General features: G+C 39.7%; 1 protein-coding gene across 1 annotated transcript in view; it reads left to right on the top strand.

Moving 5' to 3' along the window:
- The window catches only part of LOC104391153 (von Willebrand factor D and EGF domain-containing protein-like), an 88,426-nt gene that overhangs the window by 56,015 nt on the left and 8,541 nt on the right, over positions 1 to 23,870 (top strand). Inside the window, exons 12-16 of the mRNA XM_010000388.1 lie at positions 7,605 to 7,741; positions 8,785 to 8,946; positions 13,410 to 13,514; positions 19,775 to 20,002; positions 21,494 to 21,713. Coding sequence (XP_009998690.1) covers positions 7,605 to 7,741; positions 8,785 to 8,946; positions 13,410 to 13,514; positions 19,775 to 20,002; positions 21,494 to 21,713 — 852 coding nt within the window. The remainder of the gene's footprint in view (positions 1 to 7,604; positions 7,742 to 8,784; positions 8,947 to 13,409; positions 13,515 to 19,774; positions 20,003 to 21,493; positions 21,714 to 23,870) is intronic.

Genomic DNA, 23,870 nt, shown 5'->3' on the forward strand with positions numbered 1-23,870 from the left:
TTAGTAAACAAAGGAAAAACACAACCAACCTTTGGGCTAATATGGTGAAACACTTCATATGGTAGTGAGGATGTAAAACACTTCAACAATAATTGTATAAATTTTTCAAAATTGCATTTCAAAAGAAGATTCAAACATGCTTGTGAGAACAGCAGGCACCATAGTTACAACTGTCGAAGTCCTCTTGCCAAAACAGAATGCTATTACTAAAAAAAAAAAATAAAAACTAAATGGCATTAAAAGCCTTTTTTTCTTTTCAAATACAAATTCAATGGGCTTCATTCTTCTCTTCGTTATAATAATTTCACTGACTTAGTGGACATAGTATTATCAAAGTCACAGTTACTATTACTTTGATGAAGTTACCAAGAAAAAATTAGGTCTCTTTCAAACCCTCTTTCTCTCTCTTTTTTTTTTTTTTTCTCATATTAATTATTTTCTTTCCCATTCCACAATGCTGAGTTTTAATATCCAGCCAACTGAGGGAAAATTTCCTGTGCCCCCTGCGTCCCCTTGAACATGTACTTATTAACTTGACAACTGATGGACAGTAAGGCAATGGTATTATACTTTATAAGGTAACTCAACTGTTTCTATCAAATATATTTTTCTTCAGTAATCATTTCTGTAAAGCAAGGAACACTTAATGCAGATCTCTATGCACTGCTGCAGCATAAAACACACTTTAATATGCTGCTTCCATCCCACTGGGATTGTGTTCTTTACATAGAGCTTTAAGATACTAGGAATATATTCATATTTCCTTCAAGCTGACATTAAAGAAGTTTCACTAAGATATCAATACTTTGTAGAAGTAGTTCCCTATAGAACTTGAAAATGAAAACCTTTATTTTCAGACTTGCTATCTCCATTTCAGCTTACTGGATAATATTGGGAAATAGATAAAAAATAAATATGAAAATACATCTTATGCAATTCAATATATTGTCGGTTACAGTTATTCACCTCTTTCCTAGTTAAACCAATTTATGATTTAATGCTAAATGCAAACTGGGGAAAAAAATATATATTAATGTTTATTTACAAAACACATTGTTTCTATCTCCCAGACATCTACAGAGGAGTGGGCCTCATCTAAGTGAGCTATGAATCCTAATAATAATGGCTTCTTATATCAATTAAATGATTCTCCAGTATCTGCAGCTCTAGGTGTTAAGAAGTTACACCAATATTTTATTTTTAGGCTAAAAACAAAGGTGTCATTAGTGGTCATAATTACAAAAAGCACAATGAGTATCGAGGCTTTGAGATTACTGGGCCAAAAAAGAAATTTCTGAACACATGATTTACCTGCTTTTGAAAATTTCACTCTTGTGCTTTTAGAATGAATAAACACCTCCAACCACAAGACTTTTAGTCAGAAATGCAAAATTTACAACAGAAACACAGTTAGGAATAAAAAGAAAAAGGAATTGTGAACCTAGCCTACCACTGATGCATCCTGACTAATAGTTATGTACTCCAGTTTATAGTGATGGAGACAGATTTTTCCCAGTCACATAAAACATATTTGTGGGTAATTCTCAGGGACTGGCCAGCTTCATACTTGTTTTGAAGATTTTTTTCTTCTTTTCATATCCATTTTAGTTTAGTTTTGATGGTGCAGATGCAATAACCATGCATCTGAAGAGACAAACATCAATAACAGCCTTAATCTAGTGTTTTAACTCCCAGTTCTTTCCATTCAGAGCACAGACCTGGCTGAGCGGGAAGAGGGCTATTAGCTTGATAGTTACAAAGTCAATACAAACTGAATTTTAAAAGGATGTCAAATCCTCATGATAAGGGACATGGAAGGTTGCTTGCTCAGTGATCCATACTATTCCCTGCAAATCAGATCAGGGAGATCAGCCTTTGCAGGTGATTAGTTTATTTGCTTTGATGCAAAGCAGTCAAAGCAGTTCAGCGAGACACATAGCTAAACAAAACCATTCTCTGAAGGATATAAAATTAAATGCTAGAAAAGTTTACAAAATTATATGTCTGATTTAAACTGACCAAAGCCAGACACTCCAGATGCATGCCTGTAACTTCTTTACATCAGGCCGTTTGCAGGCACTGGAGGAAATTTCAGCCTTAATTCTTGTTAAATCCAAAACAAAACAAAAAGCCCTCAACAAACAACCTTCTTCCCCAAATGCTCACACACATGCACATGTGAAAAATAACAAATTCATTACAGTTTATGAGCTACAGAACCAAAACCTGCAAAATATTAAAAGGTCAGATTTAAACTGACCAAAGCAAAAAATTCAAAGCAAACCTATAATGCTTTTATATCATGCTTTATGTTGTGTAAAGAACCCTCAATCTACCTGAACGGAATGTTCAACCAACTGTGAATCCAAGTGTAATAATCAAACCTTCTAATTCAGTAACTGTAAAGATGGAAAAATTACTAAAAACAACCAACTGGATACTAACGTGGACATAAGGACCATGATGACACCCACGAGCACCCTTGTACCCAAATCCCTTTGAGTGGCATCACTGCAGCAATTTGTGGGGAGCTACAAGAGGCTGCCAGTGGTTGTGCCCTGAAGTGCCTTTGGGGGACTGAAGCCGAGACCTGCTTTTGAATGCCAGGAAGCACCAGGAATGTGCAAACAGGTATTTTTTTTTACCACCAGAGGCAATATTCCATAGTTAACAGTGCACTCTTCTTTCTCTCGCTTGCCAAAGTAAATTGCTAGTAAGCCTTTTAAAAATAGAAGGATCAAATAAACATTAAATGTCATAGTGAGATTTCTAAAGCAAGAATCATCTGCCATACTGTTGCAGCACATGGATGCTTTCAGTGTGAAACTGAGTTAGTCCATTTCTCACAAGCAGTCAGCACTTGCAAAATGCTTTTCCCAGACTCTCCAAGGGCTCACCTCTGAAATCTATACTGGATACCAGAGACCCCAAAAGGAGCAAACCTGATTCACCCTATGTCAGCTAAAGATTATAGGTCTATAGTCTGGTACTGTGGCAAATTCTGGTTCTCTGACAACTGGTTTTGGAAGCACAGTCTTCATTTAGAAGCCAGGGAGGTCACTTGCTCTTGTTGAAGCTGTGAGATATCTCAACATTATTCTGCTCTGATCCAGAACCCTCATAGCTGCAGTAGCTAGATGTCCACAACCATGCCAGAAAGCTCTGGCACAGCAGTTTACTCGACCAGCTATATGATTTCAAGGATAGGGCAGCTGGACAATGCTTTTCATGACTTAGGTTGCTGATTTATCATCCTGATCAAGAAAAGCAAGGCAGTCCTTTTCCTTCTCTTTATTTGAACCAAATTCTTCTTTTCAGTTTTCATTTCAGGTCTGCTCTAGCCCAAACACTTTCAAACACTGCAGAATGTTTATTTGTGCTAGGATGCTTTTCTAATCAAATGTGGAAACCCAACATAAACCATATCTATCTGGAAGTAAGACTTTAATAAGTGTAGCTTTGCAGGAATCTTGATTTTGTATCAGCTGTCTCCATTTTACTTCTCTCTCTGTGCATACTTACAATTTACATAACACACCACAATGAGGATCTGTAAAACCAATCCTGTATTTATGCAGGAGTGTTTTATGTCTATTATGTAACCTGTGCACCTTGCCAGCTTTGACTCCTGTAAAAGCTTACAGAAAGAAAAAGCACTCTCAGCACTGCCAGCAGCTCTGAATTTACCTTTCTTTCTTGCAAATTCCCACTGGGGGTAAAGCAGAGGGGCCAGGGGTGTCCCTGTCTCTTGAAGGAGGCACAACACAAGCATTGCAAACCAAACAGGGCAGATCTTTTTACTTCTGTCTAATCACCAGAGTTCTGGAGGCTTTTAAGATGCAACCTTCAACTCCAGAGTCTTCTCTTCTTTTTATTCCAAGACAGATTTATAAAACTTGACTTTTTTTTTTACTTCCCTCCCCAGTGTCTCCTGCTGTTTCTCAGTGCAATTCTCTACCAGGTGACAGATGCATTTCAGGTGTGTTTACTTGGGGTGCGTGCAGACCAGGCATTAGAAGGTGCCCACGTCTGGCCCAGTGGGTGTGAACATACATCTCCATAAATCCTCCTTTATAATGTGACTGCACCCTGCCACTCACCTGAGTCCCAGGTGCTACCCTGATCTTCAGTTTTCAATCTAGCAGTGAAAGACAAAGTACATTTTTGGCCTATAGGTCATACAGAGAAAAGACGGTGGGTGTTCTGTCCCAGGTTTTGTTATATTTTGGCATTCACATTCCTAAACATGCATTATTAATGTTCAAACACATCATACTTTTCACAGTCTTGTTCCATGCACTGCCTGATTTCCCACAGATTTAAGTCCTGCCTCTAATGTGCCCCTCTGCAGACATCTGACATCCACCCTGGGTCTCCATGACCTCCACTTTCTCTGGATATCTGCACTTCTGCCCTCACTCTCACCTTTGTGATATTTCCCAGCTCTTTCCTTTGCTGCCATCTTTCTCCCTTCCAGTTTTCTGCTGAGCCACTTGCATCTCTTTTGCCAAGGTTCTTCAGGCTCTCCAGTATTTCCATTTCACATCTCCAGCTCTCTGGCCAGTAAGCATACAATGTGCACAGGCTTGTTAACTACCTATCCTCTAACACAGGGAGCCAGGAACAGCAGCTGAGCCTTGATTGTGTTTCCCCCCAGCCACAACAGGGGCTGTGTGGATGAGTACCCCTGCTACCAACTCTCTTGAGACATTTCTGACTCTAATATCATTGAGATTTCACCTTCCATGTTTGGTTGAAACTGGCTAACATACAATAAAAGATTGGTTGGAACTGGATAATATATTCAACAAAACTAAAAGGCAGGAGGAGAGCCAGAAAACCACCTAAATGCCTAAAATTCCCACATCCATTAAATGCAATATCTCCTTTTAAAAACCAGTTGGATTAAAACTAATGATAATTTTAAAAGCTGGTGTATTGTCTGTACTAATGCTTAAGGTCTGAACTCTAATATCCATTTGTTTAAACAGAGTCATTATACTTACTTTCGTTTTCCATCAGACATTCTCCTTCTTCTTCCTCTCCTCTCAACACCCTCTGTGAATGGCCCTGGTAAAAGTCTCCACCACCTTCCCAGCACCACATCTTCAGCTGGCCAGAAATGAAGGAATAGAGCATTAAGTTACACCTGATCTCCCACAGAATTCATGCTGTGTATCCCTCCCATTAGAGCACTCCCAGCTGAAGGTGGCTTGACATGGCCAGCTGAGGTAACAGAAAAAAGCCCACTCAAAGGACAGCTCAGTCTCCTCCTTCTTCCCCACCTTCATCAAACTAAATAAAACACATTCTTCCTTTGTGAACCTTTCACTCCTTTCACCAGAAAAAGAAATCTCATTCTCATCCTGATTCACCCACAACATGGCAAATCTTGAGAGGAGGTATCCAAAGCATTTATGGTGACATATGGCCTCCAGATTTAGATCAATTGAAAGATGTTGTACAAAAGTGTGTACAGAATGGTTTGAAAAAAATACAAAATGCCATGCTGATGCTGTAAGTGATTTCAGAAAGCATCAAGGCTGGATAATCTTGCCCTGGCCCTGACACAGGGATGGTGTTGCAGTAGTGTCAGGATGCTCATAAAGATGTAAGGAAACCCTCGGGGAAGCACACAGGGCTCATCAAGGAGCAACAAACCCATAAGTGCCTTCCTGGAAGAGGGATGGCTGCAGGAGCACACTCCTGTGCCTCACTCCTTCCCAGGATATGAGATTTTACTTCACTCTCAAAAGCCTGAAAATCTGCAAAGATAATGAAAATATTAATGCAATCTGAGCTACCTCAGTACTAATGGGGCTAACTACTAAAATATCATGAAAAACATCATGAAGCATTTTTTTTAATTATTTTTTTTTATTTTTATGTACTAACCACGGAAGAAGGTAATTTACCAAAACCATTCACTACATCTAACCAATACCTTTGTACATCACAGGAATCCACAACTAACTGATGAATGCTCATAAGCTGTAAACCATGACTCTCCTTGTAAATATTGTAGTGTCCAACAGGGCTGCTAAGCACGCTGCAAGAAAAATCAATAAAAATCAAAAAGAAAAGAAAGATAAGCTAAAAACACTTCAGAAGTAACAGAAAAAGCCTTTCACTCTTTTTCACCTTTATGTTGCTTTCCTTCCTTTCTCTGGAAAAAAAAAAAAAAAGGAGAGTCATGCAGCTATGTTGTTATGAACTGCAATCTGGTTGGATCACAGTGTTTCACTGTGTTCATCCTAATTCCAGCTGAAATGGCAGATTCCTAACGGAACAGTGAGGTACAGGGAAGGTTATCAGCTCAGCTCAGGGCGTTGTGCCCCTTCAATCAGAACTGAACCAATGTACCATTAAACTCCTGGGTGACACAAAGCTTCTGTTTCAGATAAGCTACAGCTCAGAGAAAACTGATGGGCAGTATTGCATTGCTGGAGCAGTAGGGATGGGGCAGGGAAGAGAAGCTAAGCAGCCTCTCCCCACCAGGTAGCAAGGAAAACAACCTGCACTGGTACACAGTGTGCCTCTGAGGGCTCCCTGTCATGCCCCTGTTAAAAGTTCAGTTCAGGAAACAAGAAGTACATTTTCTGCTTTGCGTCAGTTGTCACAGAGTGGCTTCTCCCGACCATTAGAACTAGAAATACTATCAATAAAAATACAAAATCATGATCCTGACTGACTGCTGCTATTGACATAGGATATTAGAGACCTTATCAGCATTGTGCTACCCAAGTGCTGATGCAACTGTCTGCCTGATTATATTTTTTCTAAAGTAAAGGCGTGAATTTCCCACCCAATGAACTTGTATTTTGAGTCTCTAAAAAAACCCCAACAATATGAAAGCAATGAGCTATTTTAAATGGTGAATACCTCAAGGACAACAGAACACAAATGAGCCTTTACCTGAGAATCATAAAACATTTTAAAAACAGTAATGGGTGAAATTCAACCTTGCAAAGGGGGGCAGCACAGGCTGTACATCACTTAAGTCCTATTTAAGGCCTCAAAATAGAATTTAGGTGAAACTCAGCTGGTGCATGACATTTGTGCTGACACTGTGCAGAGCCGAGTGCCACCTGTTAATGACTTAGCCCTCACAAGCAAACATTCCTTTGAGGATCATTACTTTTATTACATTCATAGCTTTTGGGAAAAAAAAAAGACTGTTTTTTCACTGCCATTTCACATTATGAGGAGCCTGGTGGCACAGTCATCTTCTATGACATGACAGCCTGTCCCCTCAGCTGTGCTCCCCTCTTGTTACCTGGGTCAGCAGAAGTATCACCACTGAAGACCTTTTATCATGAAGCTGCAGGCTCAGTTAATTGATTGCACGAGCCAGCCAGTGCTCACTGATACATCTTTTAGTGCTGGGTGTGCAGGGCAGTTACTCAGTGGAGATTTGCTGCTTCCCATTCCAACAACTGTTGCTCCTCTCTTCGAGAGAAATTCCCGGGGGAGTCAGGAAGAGCCCCCAAGGAGAAGAATTAAACCAAAGCAACCAGGAACAACAACAAAATCTCTGATAAACCAGAACAGAACAGGATGTAAGTGCTGCTCTCTAAAGCTTTCCATTTACTTCACCCTTTCAGAGCAAGCTTTGGAAATCACCAGCCTAGAGAACGGGGGTCTCTGCGACGTCCGAGCTTCCGACTGCACCAGGATCAGGGTGTTTGGCCTTGGCTTCAAAGAGTCACCCAACCTGCACTGTGAGGTCACCAGGTTAATTGTAAGTAACCTCCCATGGGTTCCTGAAATACTGATGACACAGGCAAACTTTGACATCTATGTCCTAAAGTCTTTTACCCTGAGCTGTGTCTCACTGCCGCAGACGGGTGCAAATACCTTCCATACCCACTGCTGAGAGATTCGCTATGAACAGGGGAGCTGAAGAGGCTCAGCCCTTCCAGGACTGACTCCTTGGAAATGCACAGCTATGTGTCTTTGCTAATTTTCTCTGTGGAGTTTTGTTTAACTCTTGTTTGGTTCAGCTGCACTGTAGTCCAATGAAGCCTAAAATCATGATATTACTTCTCATTTGGTGCATCTGGAATGGGTATGCTTGGTGGTTTTTCTGAACACATTTGAATGCTAAGTTTTGTGGTTAAATATAAGATACAGAGGCTCTTATTTGAATTTTTGTAGTCACAGTTCAATACCAAGTCAGAAGTTTTAATGACTTAAACCCATCTTTTCTGCTAAAACTGTAATTTTCTTATAATAAACTACACATGGGCAAAGCTAGAACTGAATTACTTGGTGTATCAGCATACTTAGATATGAAGGGTTTGATTCATCTCATAAATCCACCTAATAAAAGACGATCAGCTTGATTTCCATTCAGTGCTCACATGCAAATGAGGCACAGCACAGATTTGCCTACCATGCCCGTGCTGGGCTCCACAGGCTCTTAACAAGCAGTGATGTCTTGTGCAGCTGATCTAGATAAGAAGCAGACAACACCTTCAGGAGTAAAGAGCTGGCTGCTGAGCTCCAGGAGCAAACACAAAGTTGTTTCACTATGTTGCCCTGTCTCATTCCAGCTGCTCATCCCAACCCCGGCCACAGCACTTCCTAAGTCACCAGAGCACTTGCATGCACAGATGATCATGGCTTGCTCTTTACTTTGGCTGTAGCAATAGCATTATTTCTTTTAAACAAACCATCTGAAAATGCCTTATATTATTAATTAGAAACATAAACGTATGTTAACAACTGGAATTTCTTTACATGAGCCTTCAGTTTCTGCCCTCTCCTTTTGTTTTCTTCTAGCATCTCAATGGTGAATGGATACCAAGAGAACAAGAAACCACAAAAGCAGATTTTCTCAGCTCTGAGGCTGTTGACTGCCAGATTCCTCTCCTGAACATCACAGAGCCAGAGGCTGTGCACGTTGTGGCCGGTGATGAGCCCTTTGCAAGATGGCAAGTGAAAGTAGGAATTTCTCCTGTTTCTAAGAAATTGTTTAGAAGGAGAAAATCAGTTATCATGGTAAATTAAAATGCAAAGCACAATTTGCTTCCCTTCAGAAATGAAAATGCCTGTAGAATTATGTGAATGTCATCTAGGGGGAAAAAAAGCCACTACCTAAAACAATGTAAGTTAAAAACAGGTGTCTTTGTAGGCATTCCAAAAGTGCAAATTAAAATGACTTCTCCAGGTAATCACCTGAGATTGATGTCATTGAACTAATCAATTGTACATTGTTAGTATTTCATTTCTGGAAACTCCAGCTCAAAATCCTGATTTAGCAGCAAATATAAGACAGTTTTCACTCCCTAGTTGCAAGGCTGATACTTGCACAGTACAGGAGCAGAGCACTGGCTGGCTCCTGAACAGCAGGTGAGGGGTGGCATAGCCTGAGCAGAGACATCATGGTCATAGTTCTGGTCTCAAATAATTGCAGAAAGAGGCATGTACAGTACTCGGTCATGCTGGGTTCTCTGCTGTGGTTTCAGTCCCCTTTTTTCACAAAATAATACCTACTTTCTAAATATTTGCAGGAAATCACTCCCTTACTGACCCTGCGCCCACAACCCTTGGTCTTGCTCTCAGCCTGGATGGTAATTTTCTGTAGAATAGTTGGGGTTTTTTTTCAAGACTGAGGGAACTTAAAGGTTCCATAGCTGAGAAAAATACATTACTGTGGTAGAAAGACTGCAGATATGTTTTTAAAATTGCACTATGTCAAAATGAAAAGCATAAACCAGTCACTTCACTGCAATGTTACCTGTCCTGCACCCCACAGTTGTCTGTACCCCAGAGTGGGGACTGTGCTGCCATGAGGCTTAGGGGAAAAAGGAAGCTTTTTCAAACTGGGGTTTGGCAGTGCATATTTTCTACCCTGTAATTTATTTTAAATAGATATTTTAAATAGATAAAGATTTGTGGTTTAAGATATTGGTGTAAGATCTCTGTGGGAGCAGAGCTTGACTGTCAGCTGCTGGGGTGGGCCTTGAACCTTCCTGCTGGAGAATAAGTCATCAGGCTGGGCAGACCCCAAGGTTGGACCAGGATGGCACTTCCTCTGCTGAGGGCTCCAAAATTTCTCCAAGGAGATACTGACCTCTGCCAACTGTGAGAGGAAATGCCACCTCATGATGGAAGGATCCCAGACAGAGGCACCCTTGAGTGTCCTGGCCCAAGAGGACAGCTCACACTATTGCATGGGCAGAGAGCAATTTCTGCTGTGTGTCTAGGATAGTTTCCTTGCCTCTCAGGTGTGTGATGATACAGTTTGTTTACAAGTGCTTCCTTTCAGCCCTGAGGGGGTCTGTACCATTTTTCTTAATTTTCATCTCAAAACACAGGTAGATTGTCTCTTCCTTGCACTCAAGTTAAGAACTCCTTTGCACCTGTAAGCCTTCTGCCCCTTCCCTCTCCTTCAAACCCTGCAGAAAAAACAGGTTCATGGCTCTGCAGCAAACAGACAATTAAATTGTCTCAGTTCAGCCTGACCTGCTCATGCAAGTCCTAGTTCTCCTATGGATCTTTTTGCTGAATGAATTGGGAAGGCAGAGCTCAGCAGTTGGTCTCAGAGGCAGCTGCCCTTACACAATGGCACAGAGAACTAAACAATGGGGCTTTTCCACATAAAAATATTATTTGAAACAAATGGCAAAAATATGCAAAAATTGGTATTCCAGAAAATTCACAAGAAGACTCACTGCAATATTGATCTTCTAGGTTCTGTTAATAGATACTTTAAAAAAATGTAAGTAAATTTCTTTTTCAGAACCAAAAATCGAAACAATTCTTTCTGGAAATATCACTGTTCAATATTCTCAGAATCTCTCCCTCAAATTTCAGAGGAATCAGCAAAGTTTCACAGGAACTTTTTGTCACTACTAAAGTTGAGGGAAAGGGGGCTTGACAAGGTCTTCTCTTGTTTGTTTTATCTGCTTTTATATTCATAGTTCAGATTTTGCTCATCCTTTCCATGAGCAGCTACTGAATGTAGGCAAGAAATTACATGAGGCTACACCAAAGTGTTTGGTATAATTAGTTTAGACATCAAAATGCAAACTCCTACTTGGGCAGCAGATGACTTGGGATGTCCACAAAGATGCCTGGGTGAAGAGGTGAAAGAGCTTGGCAGGCACTCATCTCATTAGGGGAGCAGGTCTCTTGCTTCTCCTCAACTGGTTATTGTTGCCTGTATTTGTCAGCAGCAGAATAAAAATATTATTAAAAAGTCAGTGAGGCAGAAACTGAATTTGAATTCAGCAAGTTTTGCCAGCTTTAATTTTTCATTTACAAACATATGAAGGAAGTAAAATTGTATGTAGATTGTGAGAGATACAAACAGCTAAGATTGTTTCATGATGAATGAGAAGTGATGGATTTCCTGATTGTCCTGACTGCTTATTCAGAAGTGGTTCTGTCTTTCCAGCTGACATGTATGTTCAAGCAATCAAGACATGACTCTAAGAGCACTTTTGGCTCTTAAGGGCCAACCAAATTTGAAGAGAGATTTGCTCAGCTTAGGTCTCATTGAAGAATTTGTTCCACATCACTAGGGTGACTAACAGAAAAGCAATTAAAATAGCTGGAAACCAGTCCAATTCTAAAAAGACCTCAAAATGGATACTTATAATACAATATAGAAAAAAATACAGATTAAAAAAAAAAAAATCAAATTGGCAAGTTACATTTCACTCAGAATGCTCACTTCAGATAGAACAATTAGTGCAATTTAATAGCTGTTTATCTTCTGTGTACCCATTTCTTCACCCATTACTGGTGCACTGGTATTAAGACAACATTGGATGCTCTGGTAAAAGAATGAAATTAAATGTAAATTGCATTATGAATAATATATTTCTAATAGGAGTCTTGCTGTCAATAATCACTGTCTTTCAGTGAAGAGGAGATCTTGAGGGGGGTTACCCATTTTATTTTTTTCTCCTCTCAAATTGCAGCACCATTTCCTTTCTTCTTTTAAAACAGTTTTTACCTTTAGTATAACACATAATAGCTAACATCTGGACTGAGTAGGATGATGATTTTTCTCTTAAAGCTACATCAATGAGTTTTACTTCAATTTAAATAACTCCAGAGAAGTTTTCTCTCTTTCACAATTTCAAATTGTGAGTACCAGTGAATACTGCCTGCTTACCTCCTTGTGTTGCTTTCTGCAGAAACTCTCTCACCTCTCCATGCATTTTGAGCTACAAACTATCACATGTGACATTGTGGGAGTATCTACTGTATTCTGTTCCATGAACTTATGTTAACTGATGCTTTTTGTGGAACTTATTAGAGTATTTTTTCTTCTGTGCACTTCCAGTTATCTTTGTTCAATTCAACATACATTCTTCCTGTGAACTGAAATAAAAAAAAATTACAGTCTTGACCTTGTAAAAGTCTTTGTTAAAGGGACTGAGGATGCTCCAGCTTCAGAGTCACAGGAGAGATGGGAGAGTTGGGGGGGTTGGGATTGTTTTTATGGCAAGAGGACAGAAGGGGCATCTGAGCAATCCAAAGCAAAGGCCTTCTTAAAGCTGCTAAACAGCAGCTTTACTTTGACAGTGAGAAGCCAAAACCTAAAAAATATCTGAAAGAAAGTGCTCTGTTTTCCTTCTGATGTTCATCATGCTTAAAGCATGGCTCTCAGCAGTGTTCTGGGGTGCTGTTTAATGCTGACAGGTCTCAAAAGGTGTCACAAAGCATTGTCAAAGGTTAACCCTTTCCACACTCATCTGGTACCTTTTCATTCTTATTGTGGAAAAATTAAAATATAAACCCTGTTCACCCTTTCTTATTGTGTGAGCATTCAAATATGAAAATGCCATGTGAACTTAAGGCTTTCTAAATTACCTGCATGTATAGGAAACTGAGCTGGGATATAAGATGACTGTTCTTCTAGTGTACCTGCCTATGGAAAAGGAACTATTGCTGTCTGGTATTATCGATTCTAGCACTCATTTTTTAGGGTTCACTTAAAATCACCTAAATAATATCCATTCTTTTTTAATTTAACCCCAAGGAGTTTACTTACTGATTTACCATTAGTAAGAAAGTGGTCCTGAATCTCAGCCAAAAATCTTAATTTCATGTGACAACTCCTTGAAAGATACCCTTGTAGTACTTGAATACCCATGCAGTTTGCATAAGGGGGGGAGAGGTGGGGGAAGAAACCCTCAGAAAAAAATCTAACAGCAATCAGAAAAGTTGAATGCCAGATGAGCCAAAGGATCATTTGGTTATTAAAGAATAGTTTCCAGTTTGGAGCATTAAGCAATTTGTTAGCTTGCAGTAGAGCCACTCACAAGTGGTTTAATTTCTCTCGCTGGCAAGCATCCAGTTCAAGGGTGCAGTGGCGTATGCTCCAAAATGAGCAGACAGTCTCCATATGGAACATTATTGCTTATAAGGATGATTTTTGTATCATTTAGATCACTAACGATGGCTTCCAGTACAGCAATTCCAGAGTGCTGACCCTGTACGACGCTGCCTGCCAGGCCTGCCAATTCCATCCAGCCGGACTTTGTAAATTAAAGGTAATTTAAAGAGTGTAAAGGTTTAATATGGATTGTTCATCTCTTCCTCAGCCCTCTTCCTCCCTTTGACATACTGTGTGTAATAACTGCTTTAGAAGAGGAAAATCTATTTCAGAGGTCAGCTGCACAGCCTAACACATTGCTCTATTTCACAATCTCCTGCCTATGTTTTTTTTTCATATTTACGTGGGGTGTGAATACTCGATAGAGCACTTTATGGTGGACCTTTCTCAAACAGACACTTCCAGAAAGACCATGGTTGACAATATTTCTACTTTGCAGCTGCTAATGGAAGTGAGAATGAGGACTCTCCCCTGAAAGGCAGCTTAACTTCATTCTTGAAGTGTCTCTGCTAGTGAGCAATCACACCCCCCCTCAGCCCCTTTGGCGAGGGCCCTGTAACTGTAAAGTGTGTAATTTCTATACCCATTTTCTGCCTTAGCAAGAGGTTTGTTAAGATGCATGTTTTACAGTTTTTGTCATGTGAAAACACTCTTGAGAGAACACAAAACATCCTTGCTTACATTAAACACTGCTAAGTACAAGCATATAGTATTTGCTTGGTTTCAAAATGAAAAGCAAAAGTCTAGTGCTATGTTTGAAGCTGCCAACCTGCTCAGAATTGCCTGGATAAAACTACAACCCCCCGTCTTCCTGTGGACTTATTAGTGTAGCATCCCCCTATCCTTTAATAAATGAGCTTCCCTGCTCTTGCTTTCCAGAGGGTTGCATTGGACAACTTTTCTGGTTTTCAATGGGGCTTTAAGACAAACTTTTGGAGGCTTTGGGGATATTTGAATGTGCTGATCCTGCTTTCCTACCCTGAGGCAAATATGAATGAATAGGAAACCACCAGTCTGCATTTTTGTAAAATGAAGATTAATCAGGTATATCTTAACTCACTTGCCTCACTGTTTTCATTAACACTAATGGGAAAAGACAGTTTTCAAACTTGCACTGACTGCAAGAACATACCAGTTATCAAAATAAACTGAAAGTTCCCTTTTTTTCAAATGAATCAGTCAATAGAAATTACTTTGTAGCCCCAAATGAGGCAAAACCACTTAAATTTCAGATTAAAAGAATTGTGTCAGAACAATTTCAATTAAAGCTAGGATGGTGGGGGTTTTTTTGTTGTTTGTTTGTCTGTTTTTGTCCAAGGCTTTCCTTACTCTTACATTTTGGAGCTCAGGGGTACACTTTTCCTCAATCTCCTGATGTTCTGTAGGGTTTGTAATAATTTATTTCCAAAGATGCTTCAAGGGACTATTTGAACTAGGCTTTTGATTGCATCAGCCCACATTCTAATTACCCCTCTTAGAACATTACTTTGTAATACCTAAATTGCTTTTAGAAAAGGTGTTTGAATTAGTGGACATTTTATATAGGCCCATTTCACATTCTGTGTTCCCCTTTTATGGAGTCCATTCTATACCACACTATCACACCAGAAAAAAAGCATCTTTTGCATCCAAACATCAAGCCTTTGAAAGCAATAATGTAATAAAATCTAATTAACATCCATATTGTAATGCTGAAGGTCTGTCACATTCTATCATGTCAGGGCAATTTTGAGACTCCTTTTTGTTTGCCTACCTTACCCATTACTCTTAAAGTGGTATTCTTTTAGATATTGCCTAATACATTTTGCAAAAGAAAGTTTGAGAAACTAATAAAGCAGTAGATAAAACCACCAGGCCAGCAATCAACACAAACCAATCTCAGCAAAGTGATACATATTCAAAGGAGGAAAGAGGAAAAAATGTAGTTTGACCTCAGTACCTTCTCCCTCCTGCTGTCCTGCTGTAGCAGTGACATCCCCTTTGCTTCCAACAGAGCCCCAAGTGCTCCTGGCAGTTTGCAATGTCACATAAAGTCCCATCTCCAGGTGTGCCCCAACACAGGCTACAAGCAAAAAGTGTAACTCTGTCATACGACCTTCCCGTGGAGTAGATGTTTAATTACATTCATTAATTATGTCCCTGTATTTGATCCTCAGGCAAACCAAGTTTCCTCAGTTCACCAAAAAGCCAGAGGGCCTTCCTGGCCTTGGTGACCACCCTTATTAGGAGAGGAGCAGGTCAGTTCCAAGGCTGCTGTGCCTGCAGTGCGCTTAATGAACTTCTGCTGGGACGTTCTACCCTACTTAGGCACCATCAATCCGTTTAGCTGCTGTTTACAACTAGCTCACGGAAGCCTAAAACCTAATGCAGTTCTTTATCCTGCATTTATAGCATTGCTTTTTAATATTTTTATGCATAACTTCCAGACATAATGAAGTTACCAGAACAGAATTCCAAAATTTCAAACTGCTTTTTCCCAGTCTCACTTTTTGTAAATCTCACGGAGCTCACTTTTGAGTGTCACCCAACAATCATCACATTAGCAGTCACAGCTGGGAATAATCATCACATAGACTATGTAAGTGTGGAAATGGAAACAAAGAATCTCATTTTGCTGCATTCATCTATAGCAAGTGACATCACATGTTGCCTAAGCTAAAACATTCCAGAAAGCTTGTATGTCTTGTTTTCTCCATGTTGGGAGAAAGTATCCAGCATTTAAATTGCTACTATTTTATTGTTTCAACAGACAGGTGAGTTTCTGCTTATCCACAGACAGTATTAACTGCTAATTTCTTATCTTCCTTTTTTCCTTATCTCCACCTCCCACCCATTTATATTTCCTTTTTTGGCAGGAAAATACCTGTAACATAGATGGACTTTGCTATGGTGAAGGAGAGTCAAGCCCCACCAGTCCTTGTCTGCTCTGTGAACCTGACATTTCTAAGTTCACCTGGTCTATTAATGAAAGTAAGACAATTTTTCCCAACATTTAGAAGCACTTAGATGGGAATTTATTACTTGCTCTGTGAAACAGATGGTTCCTTCATTTGGCTAACACAAATCTATCCTGCACAGTCACGTGTGTGGACTGTTTGCAGTGGGAATAATTGGGTGCATCAGAAATGCTGCCTGAGGAGAAGCAGACAGTACTCCCCTGTGTGCACTGTGCATCTGGGCACGTCTCTTGTTCTGGCTGAAACCTGACAAATCTCAAATTAATAACACCAAAATAACACCTGAAAATGAAATTGTCAATATGCCAGTGCCCCATGCAGTGCCCCAGTCTGGTGAAGGACCCTAAATAGATCTGTCATTATCTCACAGGTACAAATCTCTAAGGGAATGATTTGGGAAAACCACTGCTTTTAAACACTAATGTATATTTTTGGTATCTGGAAGAATTGTTTTCTTTCCCTGAGCCAAACCCCATGAAATGCCCCACAAAAGACCTTGTCTTGGCAGGGAGTCTAAGTGATAGGGATCAGCCATTCATTATCTTCACTGCCACAGAACCTCAAGGCTTATTCTGCAGCCAGTCATGGCAGGGTTCATGGAGAAGGCTGCTTTTTGGAGCACCTCCTGAATGCTGAGGATTTCATAGCTCCTTCATGGCCACAACCCCAGTATAAACAACAGCCATCACTTACCACACGCTTTACAGATGATCCGTGTATTTAGCTGCATTATCCTCACAGCTCATCTCTCCACGTAGCACAAGCACATTTGCATCTGGTCAATATAAAGATTTTATTACTGCTTTTATGTAGATTCATGTGTTGGTTCTAGAAAGAGCTTCTCTTCACTTTTCAGGTCTGTAAATATAAGCAGATTACAGAGGGGTATGTGAGTGACAGGATCAGTTTGCTTTGTTTGCAGCTTTATACTCCTTTAGAGTGATGAGGTGAGCAGGACCCTTCTGGAAGGAGAGGAATATTGCTTTTGTCCTTGGGGAACAGCTGGGGTTGCTCAGGGATGGAGGGTCTCAGAGTGTAAGGGCTGGCAGCAGGAACAGCAAGAGCTGTAACACAGCAGCTGGAGTCCATAGCTCCAATGGAGATGCTGCCAAGGAGAGAAATGAGCAGACATGTTCTTCTCAGAGATGGCAGAAATGCCTTTGAGAAGGTCCAGAAAGGATCCAACACTTTCCAGTAACACAAGAAGTCATAAGTTGCCTTAAATCAATTTTGGAAGCAAGAGCACAATAGGAAGGGAGAGAGTTGCTAGTGAGTCCTTTCAATTCCACTTCAAGGCTGACCACTCTGGATATTCTCTATCTAAAAACATACACCTCTAGTTTATGTCCTAAAAAATCCAGCTTTTGGAATTCAAAATTCCTTGTCAGAAAAAAGTATCAGCAGATCCATTCAAGTATTGGCCAACTGAAAATCCCATTGGATGCTACTTGCACAAGTAGTTAAGCTGTCTACAGGAAAGCTAGACCTGGAGAAAACCTTGTACATCTGAAAATCTGTTTCCCCCAAGGATATAATTTAGTCTAACGAGAGATATTATCTGTGACTCACAAACCTTGCCTCCTTTTTCTCCTTCCATTGTATTGGCCACAGCAGTAGCACCTCTAGGGATGAGCTGATCCTGATTGTTATGTAGATAGACTCATTACTAGGACTGAGACAGTTCCATTTTAAAATTCAGAAAATGGCTTAAAAGGTAAAAAACTTCATTTGTTTTGGAATTTACAAAGCTAGAAGTGATTTGGAAATCTGAAACAGATCATGGTTCACTTTTCACTAATATAAAAAATTCAAAACTATTGGAAAGAAAGGGTTTGTCAGGCTTGTTTTCAAAATTATGAATACCTTTTTAAAATTCTGCAGCAACTGGAAGTGTGTGTATATATGTATTTTCACTGGATGGCAAGGAGATCTCTGTGGAATTAGAAACACACTTCTTCACAGGCTACTTTCAGAACATCTGATTTTATGTTATCTTGTGCCTGCAGCTTCTTGTTACCCTCCATCCCATTAACACCTTTGTGTTTATCTGTAAATGCATACCCAGCATCAATATTTCATTGATTACTTTCGGCACAACTTTTATGGGCTCCATGTTTTAAGTGTTTGGGAAATAAAAGGTAAATTAATAGATGGAAGCTTTCAACAGTTATGCCAGGATAATCTGCTGGACATGCAGTTTAGAAAGCTCTGATGGCACAGCAGCAATAAATGGAGAGACACATCTAAATAATTGCATAAATTGAGATAAGCTATGGAAAGCAAAGCTTGATAAAAGGAGATGCACCATTAAAAAAAAACCCTGCTGATGACTTCTCACAAGCATAATACTAGGACACATGCAGCCCTTAGGAGAACACACACATAGTTCATAGTTTTAAAGTGTGACTTGAAATTAGTCTTCGGTATTAGAAATGTTCTTTAAGTTAAACATGACTGGTCAAATTACCTTGTGAAAAGATTCCTATAAATATCGATGCATGTCAATTTGTACTGATGGTTGAAGAGGAGCGATGGCTTGAGACTGAGGCTCAGGATGTGGAGATGAAATTCCCAGCCCTGCACAAAGCTGCTGTCACCTCAGGGTACTCATCTGATCTTATTTTCTCTTTGTTTCTAATTATAAAATTTAATACTTTTCTCTACCTTGTCCTCCTTACCTATTTATATTGTAAGTACCTTCAGATACCATTTGTTTTCTACTGTAAAATAGCCTTGTGCAATTAGCTTTTTTCTTCATTAAGGAATAGTGAATTTAAACAACAAAATAACACTGCCACTGACATGTTATGCATTCACTGGGGATAGTGAGTGTCAGCATCACTGAGGTACCACTGCCAGCACTGGGAAGACTTTTACTTCTGATGAAATGCCCAACTGAATTCAGTCAAACTACTCAGACTTAATTGCTACTCATGTGTAAAGGCAGGAGAGTCTACTGAGCAGAACAGTTACATGATGATTTTTTCCCTCTGAGTTGCCCACTCAATTAATTTGTCATTCATCATTTTGAGATTTTGTTTACTTATCTTTAAATGCATGGATGGATGGATAGACAGACAGATAGATAGATAAATAGATAGATATGCAAGTATTAGAAATACAATAAATGAAAGTTTTAGTAAGGATTTGGGGACTAGTGGGAGGTTATGGAATTCATGTCTGATCTCCCCCATGTATCAGATAACACATCAAAAGTAAGCAGAGTAAAGTTGGGCATGTGGCATAAAAAAGTAGGAGCAAAAGTTGTACTTTTTGGCTAAGCCATTAGCTGCCTGCATCTAACCTGCTTCCTCTGTCAGTCTCAGGGTATGTTCCGTACCTTGTTCATTGAGTGAAGTCCTACAAAGACCCATGTGGTGAATCTACATGGGAGAAACTGGAATTTATGTAATCATGTTTTCATTTTTGCTGTTTAGACAACCTGCCTCCTGTGTTCCAGGCCCCCTCCAGGCAGCTGCTGACATTTATTGGTGAGAATTTTGTTTACCAGTTAATAGCAGTGGATCCAGAAGGGTCAGCTGTGCTATTCATCTTAGAGGCTGGGCCACAGGATGCCAGGCTTTCTCCTGCTGGCCTTCTTATCTGGAAAGTTGATTCAGAAGAAATGCAAACCTTTGAATTCACTGTGTCAGATGAATGCAATGCACAGAGCAGATACTCTATTGAGGTAAGGAAATGAACACTTTGAAGGAAAAACAAAACAAACCTGTTTATCATGTCATTGCCTTGGTGCTATTGTCATTATAGCTAATAATTTGTTACTGTCCTGAAAACTAAGACTTCAGCTATTTCCTCATAAGTGTATATTATCCAGCACAGCAATAATGATCAATTCATGGAATAAACATCTCTGAGAACATAGAAAATATATATACAAAGAACATGAGGCAGTGCTATTGATTGCTGTTTGAAAGAACACTCTTGCAGAGCCTTTTAATGGTTCATTAATCTGCTTTAAAATTCACAATCTGCATTTCGACTGCAGAAAAAAAGCATATAACATAAAAGACCAAGTTTTAGCTGTAAAAGGGAGATTATAACTCATTCTCAATGATATTTTTAGAGGGTGACTTGCTCTTCTGTCATTACTCCACACTTTAACTTTCTTGGCAGAGCTTATGCATTGCTTTGTCTTTATTGTATAGCCCAACATTAACCCTGAGATAGGATGAGCTAATAAAGTAGGATGCAGACTCTTGACATAAGAACAGTTTTTTGAAAAGAATATTTTTATTCCCAAAGATTCCTATTTTTACTCATCCAAGCCACTACAATAAAAAATACCAATCTGCTGAACTCAGGCAGCAAAGGGGAAACTGGAATCTCAATATAGTTTTAATGGGATAATATCAAACTAGACCTATGTTTAACAAGGTGAGATTATACAGGGGTTTGAATCTGTTGAAATGCTGTTCCCATGCATATGCAAAATAATACTACAGACCTCTCTCCTGAAGAGAGAGACCAGCTAAGGAATTCCACAATCATGTTTCTGCCTGAGAGCCATTTGTAATGTGAAGCAGTAAGAAGGGCAGGCAGGCAAAGCAACAAGATAGTTCATTTCTTCTTTGAAGAATAAGGAACAAATTTTGCCCTCAGATAGTGCGTAAAAACCACTGTTACAGCAAATGGAATTTTTTTCTTTATAAGAAGTTAGAATGTGCCCCTACATGACAAAAAAAATATAATCCCTTTAAAGTCAAGCTTTTCAGTCCAATAAGTAAGTGTGCTGAGTGTAATATCATCTACCTAGACCAAAGAAATTGGCTAGAATTAAGTTTTTATAATAATAGGTAAAATGTTTGCACTGAAATCTGTCCCTTCCTATAGAGTAACAATAGACCTCTCAGCTGTGATTACCTGGAGGAATCTTACCACAGCTCCCTCTTGCCTTCCCCAGGTTGGAGTGAAGCCCTGCAGCTGCCTCAATGGTGGGACATGTGTTACCAATATTAAATTCCCTCCTTCAGTCCAATAAGTAAGTGTGCTGAGTGTAATATCATCTACCTAGACCAAAGAAATTGGCTAGAATTAAGTTTTTATAATAATAGGTAAAATGTTTGCACTGAAATCTGTCCCTTCCTATAGGGTAACAATAGACCTCTCAGCTGTGATTATCTGGAGGAATCTTACCACAGCTCCCTCTTGCCTTCCCCAGGTTGGAGTGAAGCCCTGCAGCTGCCTCAATGGTGGGACATGTGTTACCAATATTAAATTCCCTCCAGGCCTTGGTGAATACCTGTGCTTATGTCCAAACGCATTTGATGGAGACTTTTGCCAGGAAGATACTAATGACTGCAAATCCAACCCCTGTGGCAGCGGAACATGCGTGGAGAGTGTGGATGGCTACTTTTGTAAATGTCCTCCTGGTCTGGGAGGTAACACCTCACTGTTTCCATCTCTGATTTAACTGGAAATACATTGTACCATGGGATATTCTGAGTGCAGCACAAGCACAAGCCTCCTCTTCTGCTCCCATGACTTAGCCTTAGATAGATAGAAAATGGGCAAAATTTAATTATCTAATATCTCATTATCCATGCTCAGTGAAGGAAAAATTACCTAAAACACTGTGCTCCTGAAGTGCCCATGCAAGGAGGCTGTGAACCTCCCTCATCTCAGTTTCCACCTGCTTCTTCCCCATGGATTTTTCCATCCATGAGGTGAGCTAGGAGAAGACTTAGTGGAAGAGAGGAAAGGCAAAGATCCAGGACCTTTTTGCACTCCACGGGATTTTACTAAATTAAGCCAACTGGGAATGAATTATTTTCCTAGGTCTAGGAAGGAAACGTAGATATGGAAACATGCCAAAATAAATTGTCCTTTAGTCCCACTCGAAGCTTCATTAAATTTAAGCATTAGAAAACCACAAATCCATTTGGTTGTCAGACACGCTGATGGAACAAATCTAACCTTTTAAATTGTTCAGGTCTGGCCACAGTGTGATTTTAAGAGATGCAGAGAAGAGGATGATCACTGGACCAAAAAATGTTCTTTTAGAAAAGCAGAATGAAAAGTATGAAGAAGAAGAGCTGGAGAATTAAATGCAGTGAGGCTGAAGAGGAGGATGGAAGACATACAGTGCAAACAGGAAAACCTGAAATGTGAGGGGAAAGGGAGCATCTAATGCCTAACATCAATGAGGGGATAAAATGCTGGTACCTATACTGCAAGTTAAAGTCAGCTTCACTGCATTCAGGACATCTGTGAATGATTCACACATGTGAAAAGCACTTGTGACAGCACCTAGACAACTCCCTTGTGGCCTGCAGACTGGACCCAGCAGAGCCACCAGCCATTAGACTCTGTTGCATTAAGCTGTAGGAGCTGGGCTGAGCTGTTATATAAAAATCCCCAAACCAAACATATGCAGAATGTCTTGAATCCCATGGAAATACTATTTGGGTGAGAACAGGGGAATCTGGGAACCTTTTGTCTGTATTTGGCTAAACACTTGGAAATATACAACGAGAACAATTCTTCATTGTCTGTGAGGAGGTGGATTAAATAAATAAAAAGTCATACAATTCTATGAGTTAATTACTTCTGTGCATTGGCTCCTCCTGTTTGATCTTGTCCACCAGTTTCACACTGTTGCCCTTCTCACTTTATGCTGTACTGCACATAAAAGGAGTGAAATCAAGTTCTATTATTCCAAATAAAATAATCTGCCATAATTACAACACATTGTTTGTAAATTCACATGGAACACATTCTGAAATGTGGTTCTTACTCTTACATAAAGAGCAAGCAGTGAAATACCCAATACTTAAAAATAACATGCTTTAAAACAACATAAAGCTGAGTCTGGAGATAAGGGCATAGGACACCTTGATTGCCAGAGAAATGCTGGGTTTTACTGAACCCTTATTTCTTGCCAGGTTAAATAAAAGTCCATTGTTTTTGCTGTACTTTCCTTGCCAAAAATGCTAAAACACAAGCAGCAACTGAAAACAAGATATGATTGAGTGAAATAGGAATATATCTCAAAGTTTTAATAGCAGGTGAAAAATTGTAAGCAAGTGGAGCTGAAAGCCAGCTGGGAAGTAGATGATTTTACTTCAGGGCAAGTTCTGTGACAACAATAAATGCTCATCCATGATGCTGTGTTTATGTCTCAATTCCCCAGAAAACCATCAATAATCAAATGAGAAGGCAATGCTATAGTGCTCAAGTGACAGCACCACTTCACCATCAAATCTTTACAAATGATAATGAACAGGTAGTAGAAATGAAAAGTTAACTCTTTTGAGAGCTTCTCAAACACCATTGCAGGAGAAGCAGCAGCCCAAGGAACACAGTGTGTTGCTAAGTGGTAGCAGTTCCTGTGCATTGGTGTATCTCAGGCAATATAAGGGTATAGTACAGGAACAGCAGCAAGGCAGGGAGAGAAGCAATGGGAAAATCTGAGAGAAGGATGACTCCAGAATTATTGCTGCTTTAAATTTCTTCAGAGACTTATACACTTTTATCTCATTGAGTGTTCAAGGCTCATTCATTTTTCTTCAACGTTGTTAACAAGATAATGAGAATTC

Source organism: Chaetura pelagica, unplaced genomic scaffold (assembly GCF_000747805.2).
Source record: "Chaetura pelagica isolate M959 unplaced genomic scaffold, ChaPel_1.0 scaffold386, whole genome shotgun sequence".
In the NCBI taxonomy this organism is placed as follows: domain Eukaryota; kingdom Metazoa; phylum Chordata; class Aves; order Apodiformes; family Apodidae; genus Chaetura; species Chaetura pelagica.